The sequence below is a fragment of the Trichosurus vulpecula genome, chromosome 2, assembly GCF_011100635.1.
Source record: "Trichosurus vulpecula isolate mTriVul1 chromosome 2, mTriVul1.pri, whole genome shotgun sequence".
NCBI classification, from domain to species: Eukaryota; Metazoa; Chordata; class Mammalia; order Diprotodontia; family Phalangeridae; genus Trichosurus; species Trichosurus vulpecula.
In genome coordinates, this window is record NC_050574.1 from 385,059,880 (window position 1) to 385,072,391 (window position 12,512).

Here is a 12,512-nt window from a genome sequence, read left to right on the forward strand (position 1 = left end):
AAGGAAGAAAAGAACTCAGTTTTAAAAAAAGACAACTTAAGTACCATCTATTCCAGGAGACCTTTCTGTCCCCATCTCACACCCAGCTGTCAGTGCCATTGCCTATAAGGTTGTCTTCCATCTACTTTCTATTTATCTTGTGTATTCTGATTTATATATGTTGTAGCCCCAATTAGAATGGAAGCTTCTTGAAGGCAGGAATTATTTTTGCTTTTTCTTTGTATCCCCAAGGTGTAGCACACTAAGTAAGTGTACACACAGTATTTAATAAATGCTTTTTGATTAATTGAAAATCATTTTTATCTTGATATATAACTGCTGACCTGACCAGTCCTGTTCTTTAACAAATGAAAACCCGAAAATGATGTTTTGGATCTGTATTTATAAAGAACAACAACAAAAAACCAGGACTATTGTTTTATAACACATCTAGGTTTGACTTGTAAAGGAACATTTTAAGATAAAGATGCCCGTTTCTCTCTGTTCTATTGCAGTCAAACTCATTATCCCCTGGGTTGATGTTCAGAAGCTAGAAAGAACATGCAATGTCTTCATGACGGACACTATCCGCATTACCACACAGAATAAAGAACGAGATTTTTCCATGTTTCTTAATCTCGATGAGGTATTTAAGATAATGGAACAACTGGCAGATATGACACTTCGAAGGCTACTGGATAATGAGATCTTTGAACTGGATCCAGACTTACAGGAGCCAACCCAGATTACCAAGAGGTAAAGGCTTAAATTGTTCCTTGGGAGGAACACATTTACATCTGTGTCTTTTATTTCACTAATTATGCCAAGTCTTAAAAATGTAGGCTTGAGGATTTTTGTTTGCATAACCCAAATATTCCTGTGCTTGTAATCCAGAGAGCTCCATTCTTAGAAATGACTGTAATTTGAGATGCGCAATAGGTTTTGTACTCCATGTTGCTTCCCTTATGTTTTCATTCTTTTTTTAAAGAGTTGCCATAAAATACAATTTGGGTGGCCTGTGAAGGGACCCTAAAGCTCTTTGTTCTCTCAGGGAAGCTGGAAGCAGTTCAGCAAAACCTGTATTTTCAGAACTATTTTGTAGAAAAGATTTTGGTTGGGCTGGTATCTCTTCATTTTTGTGCCAGGTTGTCCTTTCTCACAGACCCATTGGTCACAATTAATAAAAGTTAGCATTCTTCATTGGTGCCCTGAGTACATATAGTTCCGAGGCATAATCATAAGGTTGATAACAAATCAAATGAATTACCTCATGCCCTGCTTGTCCTTTTAAGGAAACCAAGTTCAAATTTCTGGCCTAAAGTTCAAACCAGAGTTTGAACTTGACTGTGGTTTCTGACTCTGGTTTATTACCAACAGCTGGATTCACGCTATTTCTTGAATACAATTTGAAAAACTGTTTAATTGGCTGTTTTGGCCATACTTTTTTTTTTTTAAGTTACACAATTACCCACAGTTTGACTGCTAGTAGTTTTGGGAAGTTACTTGTTTTAATTTCCTCTTTTTAAAGTTTCAGTGACTTTTCTTCAATATAAGGAGATCCAAAAGCTTTTGCTTTTAGGTGGTAGCCAGTTCCTAGAATCCTAGGGTTTAGAGTTAACATGCTTAGTAATTGGTACTTCCATGAGAGTAGTGTCTCTGACTTTAAAATAAAGGACTTTTAAGTTGACAAGTGACATCAATTGTAAGCCTATAGTTCATAAGAACTATATAGCAAGACCAGGAAATATTAATACAGGTATACCTCAGAAATATTTTGAGTTCAGTTCCAGACCACTACAATGAAGCAAATATAGCAATAAAATGAGTCATGAACTTTTTGGTTTTCAGTGCATATAAAAGTTATGTTTACACTATACTGTAATCTATTAAGTGTTCAATAGTATTATGTCTAAAAACAATACATACCTTAATTTAAATTTTTTTTTGTTAAAAATTGCCTTTAGCAAATCAGTATTTTTGCTGGTGGAGGGTCTTGCCTTGATGCCAGTGGCTGCTGACTGATCAGGGTGATGGTTGGTGAAGGTTGAGGTGACTGTGTCAGTTTCTTAAAATAAGACAACAATGAATTTTGCACATCGATCGACTCTTCCTTTCACTTGAACACTCAGAGGCCATTGTACAGTTATTAATTGGTCTAATTTTAGTATTGTTATATCTCAGAATAGGAAAGCCCAGTCAGTGGAGCAGTCAGAACATACCAATATTTATCTATTAAGTTCACCATCTTATATGGGCATGGTTTGTGGTGTCCCAGAACAATTGCAATAGGAACATTAAAGACCACTGATCACGGATCACCATAACAGATATAATAATAATGAAAAACTTTGAAATATTGTGAGAATTGCCACAATGTGACACAGAAACATGGTGTGAGCAGATGCTACTGGAAAAAATGGAGCCAATAGACTTGTTCAATGCAGGGTTGCCACAAACCTTCAATTTAAAAAATATATATGTGAAGTATAATAAAGCAAAGCACAATAAAACAAGGTATGCCTGTAATACCCTGGGTATCACACCATCTCTCCTGGTTTCACCATTGCCCTGTGAGATAGGGAAAGCCAGTTATGCTCATAACAGATGAGAGAAATAAGATAGAGAGGTTATGACCTGGTTCCATAATACATTTAGTTAGTACTGGAACCAAGATAAGAATTCAGGTACCCCGACTTCCAGCCCACTGCTCTTTCTGCTTATCAGTAGATAGTACCCATCAGGCCCAGATTTTCCATTATATACTCATTTTAAAAGGAATTTGTTTTCAAAGGAGGCTCAGTCACCAAGATTTCCTCTCCTCTGTGGTTTCCACAGGTACCTCAGCATGACCTTAGCTATGGTTAATGAAGCCACCTACCTTTTTCTTCTTTAAGACAGAACAAAGTCAAACAAAACTTGTCACTTCTATCCTTGTCTCTGTGTATTGATCCACTTTTAACAGTGTGGGCCAAGTGGAAATATTTTCTTGTCATATTAACCACTAAAGCCAACATTGTCAAAATGAGGAGGTTTGAGAAATAGATATTGTCTAATTCTAAATACATGCCACCATAGTTAACAGTCTAATTTGGTAGATCATCCTTCCAGCTTACACATTTGGGGCAAACATTTGTTTCTCTGGTCTTATTTTTTTTGTTGTTGTTGTTCAGTTGTTTCCAGCTCTTTGTGACCCCATTTGGGGTTTTCTTGGCAAATTTTACAGATGAAGAAACTGATTTAAGTGACTTGCCTAGGTCACATAGCTAGTAAGTGACTTGATTTGAACTTAGGTCTTCCTGACTCCAAGCCCAGAGCTTTATTCACTGCACCTCCTAGCTGTCCCAGTTAAAAACATGCCAAAGGACTATTTGGGGATGTCTGTAAAATAAACTTTAGTTTCCATTTTTAACAGTGGAGAAGAGCGCAATAACACCTCACCATCCAGTAATAATGACAGCTTACATTTATGTAGTAATTTGAACTTTATGGTCAGACCTTATTAGAACTAGGAAAACCACAAATCACTTCTTTCACATTTCCTGATGTTCAGTGACTCTAGTTAGTAAGTCAACAAGTACTTAATATCTACCAGGCTCTGTCCTGCTCTCTGGAAATGCAAATAAAGGCACAAACAGTCCTTGCCTTCAAGGAGGTCACAGTCTAATGAGGAGGACAATTTGCAAATAGCCATATGCAAATGAAGACATACACAGGATAAATTAGAGATAATCTCAATTTTAAATCCTTTGAATCCTAAGAGTCCTAGAGCTGAAGGTGACTTTTTGCTGGTTTTATTTTTGGACAGAAATAGGAGAAAAAGAAAAGAAAAGCCAATGATTTGTTTTGAAAGTCAGGGAAAAGTTTAGTACTTGTATATTGTGCCAGTTCTTATTCTTGACCTTCAAAGTTCAGGTATACCAGGACATACAGATAAATGTTTAACAAATGACTCTCCAGAAAAAAAATGACACACTTTTCAATTTAATCTGCATTATTAAAATTTTCTCCAATACCATCTTAAGTCTAAATAATCAACAAAACAATAAATCAAGCCCCAGATTTGTAGCATTTGCCAGTTTTTGAAATGTAAATATCCCTACTGAAAATTTAATAATCAGCTCTTTCAAACTGGTAAGAGTTGGCTCCAGCACACACTCCAGCACAACTGGTAAGAGTTGGCTCCACACCTCAGAGGAGCAAGAAATAAGGACAGAAGAGGACAAGAGACGAATAGTGTAAATAGCAGGCAATGGTAGAAGTGTCACCCAGAATGGCTGAAAATTTGTATGAAGTCTCGTGTAAAGAGCATATTGGTGTAATGAGGGGAGAAATGTACTCTGCTTAGGGAAAAAAAAATATTTCCAGTCATTTTCCCTAAAAGTTAAAGGTCATCTTACTACTTAACAAATATCTATTCTCATTTTTTTTAAAAAAATTTTAAATATATACAGGTGCATCTACCAATACATGCACATATGGAAATATGTGGGGCAGGATTTGGTCCCTGGTGTTCTTGGCTTTAAAGCTGGCTCTTTAACTCCTATGTTAGGCCCCACATTTCATTAAATGTTTGCTCACGGGTGGCTGATTTTCTTTATTTGAGGCAATCAGAGGTAAGCACAGGGTCATATAGCTAGTGTGTCTGAGTCCGGATTTGAACTCAGGTCCTCCTGACTCTAGGACGAGTACTCTATCCACTGTGCCACCTAGCTGCCCCTTTGTCCTCTGCTTTTGATAGTAGTAGAATAGATATCTAGAGGGCGAAGGTAAAAACATTTTTCCCCTCCTACATGTATTTTTGTAGTTTAGTTCCTAGTATAGCATGGGTGCTCCAGATATATTGATTTCTGAGACTTCTCGGGAGACATGAAGTAAATTTAATTTATATTCTGTTGCTTACATTGACAGCTGCTTTACTCAGTTCTATAAGCACACACTTGAGAATATGTAAGACTGAAGTTTATTCTGCTCAGTCCCTGGCCTGCTGCAGTGTGTGTGTGTGTGTGTGTGTGTGTGTGTGTGTGTGTGTGTGTACTAGAAACTTCATTCTTCCATTTCCTTAAAGCACTTTGGGGAGTAATAGAGGAAAGATGTTTTGTGTAAACACAAGTTTAAGAAATGAAATGTGCAGGGTGTTTTCTCTTAATTCTTGGGCTTTGAGAGAATGCCATATAAATAGTATTTCCGCTTTTCTTCTAGATTATTAATGCCCAACAAGTTAATCTTTCTTAAGATGTAAATAAGTATCCTGTAAAAATTGTGATCTATAGCTTTTTTACACAGAGGCGCCTTGCAGGAGGCTGATGGAACTGGAGAACTCTGAATCTTCTTAATGAGATGAAACTAATAGCAGAATTAGTGAGCCTGCCCTGTCTCTATAAACATCCTTAGTCCAAAAGCCCAGTAGAGTTTGTGTGGGGCATTCATTTTTTCATTATGCAAATGGAAAATATTTTCATACTGATGTTACCGAGACATATCCTGATTCTGCCTAGTCACAATGACAGATCCCTTCACCAGCTTATCTGACATCCTTGTATTTTGGGAAAAGATTAGATTTTTCAGCAGGTTTTTAATCCTTTTCTTACAAATAGAAGACTTTTTCATGGATTTCAATAATATATCTTTCTGAGCAACCTTCCTACCTAAAATGTTAAACCCGGTGTTAGTTGCTAATCAGCTGTGTGGGTTGAGGCTTTCATTGTCTGTGGTATTATGGGTGGAGAAAATTTTGCTAATAATATTCATCACTTTCCTCCATAAATCCTACTCTGATCCTTCATTGTGGTATAAAGGTAATCCTGTGTTCTTGAAGGCTTGGCGAACAGAGTGAAAACAGTGCTGGAAAGTCTTCAGGAATGACCCCAACAACTGCTTGAGCCTGTTTTCTAAGAACTAACCCAGCTAGTGACAAAGGCAGTTATTACCAGTAGGCCAGCCACTTGGTGATGAAGTTTATGGCCATAGCAATTTATGAAAGAAAGAAAAATATAAAATTGCTACTAGTCCTGATTCTGCAATGACATTGATCGCATGGCAGAGGAGTTGGAGGATTCTAAGCTAAGACATTAGCATTCATTGTTTGTAAACTTGAATTTGACTGTTGGCACTGCAAATGTAAGATACTCATCCAGTGCCCAATGATGAATGTACATATTGCTGGGGGAAACCCTAGTGTTCTTGCTATAAATGAAACCAGAAGAAAGAAAGAAATGGAAGATAAATGGGAAGATGACTCATGGGGACTCCTTGGAGAAGAGTCAAAGAAAGGTATTGGTAGAATGGGTATTTGTCATATGTACAAAGGAAACAAGGGGCAGCTAGGTGGAGCAATAGATAGAGTTACCGGTTGTGAAGTTAGGAAAACTCATTTTCCTAAGTTCAAATCTGGCCTCAGACACTTACTAGCTACATGACCCTGGACAAGTCTTTTAACCCTGTTTGCCTCAGTTTCCTCATCTGTAAAATAAGCTGGAGAAGGAAATGGCAAACACTCTAGTGTCTTTGCCAAGAAACCCCCAAATGGGGTCATGAAGAATTGGACAGAACTGAACAACAACAACAAAAACCAACAACAAAGGCAACAAAAACCATTATTTAATATCAGTTTTACATATTAATAATACTTAATAAATGCTTTTTCATTCATCCATTCCATCCATTCATTCATCTATTGCACATTACAGTACTGATAATAAATATTTGCAAAAAGACAAAAATGAAAATATTTGCAGATTCTGCAACAACATCAATTCAGAGGTGGAAATTTTCTGTGAAGATCTTGATGGTAATGTGTGTTTCCTCAAATTATCTGACAGTACTTTGGTTCTCTTTTGCTCCCATAGTACTATATATAAATGTAGATAGATAGATAGATATGACAGGCATGGTGTTCAATGTGGCATCTATACCCTTCATCTCGCTTTCTGGGCTTCTTAACTCACCTTAGCATGCACTCATTATGGTAGGTATGGAGGGATTTTTTCCAGGGCTAGGGGTTGACAATGGTCCCCATATGGCTACAACTTGCTTTCAAGGTGGGAGAAATACATGTATATTCTCACAACTGTAGCTCCTGAGTCCTCACTGGTATGCTTCCTATTTCCACAAATTAGTCAAAATGGCAACATTAAGTCTTAAACATGAGACATTTACTGAAGTCAAAAGTAAGAATAATCATGACATGAATTTTATTCAATGAAGACAGGAATAATCAAAACATAATAGCACCCATTAACTTGGGTCACACCCATTTACTAGGGTCCATAGTGGGGGGAAACAGAGTACATACTTAAAGAAATCTAGCAGCGAGGCCCACAAGTAGGGGAACTCAGGTGCCCAAGGCACCTTATGACTCTGAAATGTAGCCTTGGATGTAGATCTTCTTCTTGGGGAATATTCTACACCATATATCACCTGTTTCTCTTAAGAGCCTTTTCCATTCTCTCATGGCCAAAGCTTTTTCCAACTACTCTAAGGTCTATGAAGCAATGTTGAGCTCTTTTTGCTAGCAGAACTCTTATTCCTAGTATCTTTAGAGCTTGCCAGGTCCACAACCTTGGCTAGATGCTGAGGCAGCATAATAATTTTTCAGTGAAAAACACTTCCCTTTGATTCTGAGATCTGCAGAGCTACTCAGGGCTTGCTTTTCTATAGGCTTTGAGAGATTTTCCCCTCTTAAGTCATAGATAGAAGTAAGGGCAATGTAAGCAGCGAGTCTTAGAGAGGTTTCCACTTCTCTCTAGCTATGGACAGCACTAGCAAGCAAAGCAGTATTTCCTCTGGCTAGTTCTTCACCCAGTCTTCTGTGCCTCAAATCATGGCCTCTTCCTTAGTAATGTTACCCATCTCTAACTTAGGGTGAGAAATCCAAAGATCTGTGTTTTGTGTCAGATAGGACACAAATAATCAGTATACAACAGAATTCTTTATCAAAGCTTCCTAGCAATAAACTCCAAAGTCCAGAGAATAGTTACATTTAAATTAGTAACTGCGGAACAATGCATGGTAACCATCTCTTCTACGCGTCAATGCCTTTCCCTCTGAGGAACTGTTTCCTCTCAAGTCCTTTCAGAACTTTTATCTAAGGAGTTAATTTTCTTTCAAGTTCTCTGAGCACAGCTGCTTTTCTCTGAGTCAAATGGAATAGCATTTTTCTGCCCCTTTTGACAAATAGAATGTCCACATAAGAAAGGGTCAACATATGCATAAGACATTTTTCTTACAACTCTTTTGAAGGAACAGACATGTCATTTTGAACCTCTCCACATCCCCTATGCCTAATACAATGCCTTGGGTACATCCTAGGTGCTTAAGAAACATTTATGGAACTATTTAATTGCATCTCTGGTGATGGAAGGAGAGTCAGCAGACTTCTTAAAGGATAGGTCCTTAAAAGATTGTGTAGTGAGAAGGATGCCATAGGTACTGCAAAGCCTTGTGAATATACAAAGGAGTAAAAACACTATTGACCCCTAAATGTCCCAGGTCTCTTGTAATTTTGAATGTTGAGGTATAGCTCTTTATATCTTAACATGTTTTTAAAAAAGTCTTGTACTCTGAATAATTTCTTTAATAAAGTCATGGTTTTTTATAGCAAAATATTCCATGCTCTGCAATCATGACATTTGTTTTATGAGACTAAGTGTACTTTTTATTGACACCTGTACACTTTATATATAATTACATGTGCTTAAGATGGCATACTTTATAAAGCGGAAGAAAACTACCAACCTACCCAGATGCCTCTTTAACTTAGGAGCAGCAGCTAAATACTGAAGACCAAGAATATCAGGAAACATGGTGGAGGTGGAGGGGATGGGGTTGTAGGTGATGAGAGAGAATGTGATTGTAAGGCCTGAGAGGTGAGGACACCAATTAAGAGTCCAATGCAGTAATCCAGAAGAGAGGCAGTGGGATCCTGAATCAAGGCAAAAGGAGGGTATGGAGTCAAAAGACATTGTGGCAGTAGAATTGATAGGACTTGGCAACTGGTCAATGGAGGGTGAGGGAGGAATAACCAAAGGTAGTTAAAGGTTTTGAACTTAGCTGAGAAAATAGTGGATCATTAATAGACATAGAGAAGTGCAAATGCATATGGAGGGTAAAGCAAGTATATTCGTCTAGATGTCGTTAGAAGTAATGGTGGGACATCCAAGTGGTGCTCAGGATCTCCAAGAGAGCTACACACAGGGAAATCTTTCAGAGGAAGCTGACAGTAGAATTCAAGAGAGAATTTGGAAAGGGAGAAGAAAAGAATGCCAAAGACTGAGCTGTGAAGCTTAACATCATAGAGGGTAGGAGGAAAAGAAATTGGTAAAGGCTCTGGGACTAGGATTGCAGTCAGGGGAAACAAAAACATCAGGAGGCCCCTGAAGAAAAACCTTAGCCTAAAAAGGTGAATACAAATATGTGTAAAACGTGTATAGTGCAAGAATTCTTACCGTTTTTGTAGCCTAGACTCTGTTAGTAGTCTGGTAAAGCCTATAGATTCTTTCTCAGAATGTTTTTAAATGCATAAAATAAAATACAAGGAATTACAAAGGAAATCGTTTATATTGAAATAAAGGTAAAGTCTTTTCCCCCTGAGTTCATGAAACACCTGAAATCTATCCCCAGATCCTTTGGGGTAACCCCATGTTAAGAACTTCTGATTATAAAGAGAGCCCAAAAGCTCTTAAAGAAATTGGTTGAGTAAATAGAACTTAGATTAGAATAGAAATAGATTAAATAGAACTAAAAACTGAGTCAATAGTTGAAGTAGCAGGCGTGCGAACCAAACATTTTAAATATACTACAGGTTATGGGAAAAAACTAATCATGGGTGTGTGGGGTGGGGGGGAAGGGAGAGGGAGAATATATGTGTGTTAGGGAATGGGCAAATATGGATCCTCCCACCCTTCTTGTGCTTTGGTAATATTCATCTGTGATTCATCACACCCCCATATGTTCACCTCTGCCTCACCCATCTCCTAAGGGGAGAGTGACATCTTCCAGAAGGAAGAAGAAAATATTTGGTTTGTATAAATAGGTTTGTAAGATACACAGGCTAATAAATGTTGGGATTGCTTAGCATACACTTTGATAATTAGGAAATATTGACTAATACAAAATTTCTAAAACAACTTGTGTTTAATTTAGCATTTTCTGTTTCCTGCTCTCTCTTCCTCGTACCTCCCGATAATGATCTGAAAGGGTTTAGAGCATTTTGCCATATATGTGTAGTCCTTTGGGGGAAACACTATGGTATGGTAAAAAAGAGAACTGAATTTGGAATCAGAGCAATGGGTTCAAATGCCAGGGCTGCTACCTCTGTGACCTCAGGCCAATTACTTCTTATCTCTGGATCTCATTTTCCTTATCTGTATAATGGGAAGATTGGACTAGATGACCTGTTAGGTCTTCCCAACTCTAAATCTGTGATCCTATGAATTACAGTCTCCCCATGACCAATTTTGGAAGGATATGCTTAGACAATTTTCAAAGCTGCTTTGTGACCTATTTAAGGCAAGTAGATGCCTTACATTTAGTGAACTGTGACTTTTTGTTGTACTGTAATGAAAACCCTATTGACCTGAAATTTGTGTAGAGCTTCTACATGTATCCAGGTTACTTTCTCTGAGTAATTTAGACTCTAGGTCAATACCTTCCAGTGTTGTTTAGGTATATCTAGACATTCCATGAAAATAGGCTATGGTCATAGGCTTTTTGACCCTTCTTTCCCTTTCAGGGGTTGGGGGTTAAGGAAATAAAAAAAAGATAAAAAGGTTCTATGACCTCTGAGAGAGTTGGCTTCCAAATCTTTACCAATTTTCGTAATGTGTTGGTGGTTCAGGTAGGCGGTACTAGAAAATTAATTCTGTTTTTCAGATAAAGAAATCGAGCTTTAAAGAGTAGAACTGAATGATTCCAGGGTAGGTCTGTACTCTATTTGACATAGTCACTAGATATGCTACAGTCAACTTTGTGGTAGTGCTAAGGTTTCTTTAGGCATCAACATTTCCCAGTTTTTACTCTCATAGATAAGGAATTTCTATAGTTTTTACCTTTAGTTTTTCCATAGACACCAAGTGAAATGAATTTCAGGTTCTTTTTTAGCTATCATTTCTTTTCTTTCTAAATACTACCTCTGGTTATCTAGAAACAGAAAACATCTTAAATCTAGGTTATTGAGTTTGGGACACTAAGGAAATTTTCCTTAGACCAGCAGTTTGCAAACTTTTTGGTCTTAGAACATCTTTATATTCCTAAAAGTTATTGAGAAACTTACTATTAAAAATGGTTGAGAATCCCAAAGATCCTTTGTTTATGTGAGTTATAGCTATCAATTTTTACCATATTCTAAAATTAAAACTGATACATTTTAAAAAATATTTATTTTTATTTTAAAATAACATATTAGATGTTAATATAAATAACATATTTTAATGAAAATATCTATATCTTCCAAGGCAAAAAAATTAGTGAGAAGTACCATTGTTTTATTTTTACAAATCTTTTTAATGTCTGGCTTAATCGAAGATAACTGGATTTTCATATCTGCTTCCGTATTCAATAAGTTAGAATATGTTGTTTTGGTTGAAGTATAGGAACAAAATCCGGCCAAGCAAACAATGTCCTAGTATTATTATAAAAATGGTTTTGACCTCATTGACCCCCTAAAAAGTTCTCAGGGACCTCCCCCCCAACCCTACCCAGAAATTCTCAGACCACACTTTGAGAATTGCTTTCCTAGAACATATGGATTAGATATTTTAGTCTGATGCATTTTCATGGAATGAGAATAGACCTTGTCCTCTGAGGATCAGTTTAGCCAAATTTGGAGAGCTTCTTCACTAAAGATCTGGGCAAAAAGTTATAGATTTCTTTTTTCCAAAAACAATTTGTGTAGACCATTGATCAAGGGCATGAAGAAATTTGCATTGGCTGTGGGAATAATGATGACTTAACTACATTGAAAAAGTCCATAATTTTATCAAATGAGACAAAGTTTGATGTACTGAATTATGGATCAAATAATCTGTTCTGTAAATAGTTGAATTTTACTAATGGTGAGGCACAAAAAGGATGTTAAATTTAACTGTACACCTAGCCCTATGAGTTTTTAGTTCAAATCACAAATTAAAGAATATTCTAATTTACTATATATGCAGGTTAAATAGCTAATCTTTTAAAAATCAGCAAATATTTTAATTTTAATGTTTTAATTAAAATTTTAAAAATAAATTTTATTGCTGTCTTTTGTAATGTTATAGATAAGGGCTAAGGCTGTCACTGTTAAACTTTTGTTATTAGATTACCTGTTTCAAATTATATCCCTTTCTTCACTCCCTCTTAGAGATTCATTCCTTATAATAAAGAACAAAAAAAGGGGAAGGAAAAAAAAGCTTAGCAAAACTAACCAACATATTTAAAAATTCTCGCATGTGTAGTGTTTTACACTTATGGTTTCCTACATCTGCAAAGAAGTAGGAGACGTGTCTTATATTTCCTCATTCAATTGGTCATTGTAATTTCACAGCATTCAGTTTTGA

At 36.6% G+C, this 12,512-nt stretch overlaps 1 protein-coding gene across 2 annotated transcripts in view; it reads left to right on the forward strand.

Annotated features, from left to right (window-relative positions):
- TBC1D8 (TBC1 domain family member 8) overlaps nt 1-12,512 on the forward strand; it is a 130,381-nt gene that overhangs the window by 87,396 nt on the left and 30,473 nt on the right. For both annotated transcript variants that reach the window (XM_036742558.1, XM_036742557.1), the window contains exon 5: nt 495-735. In XM_036742558.1, coding sequence (XP_036598453.1) covers nt 495-735 — 241 coding nt within the window. The remainder of the gene's footprint in view (nt 1-494; nt 736-12,512) is intronic.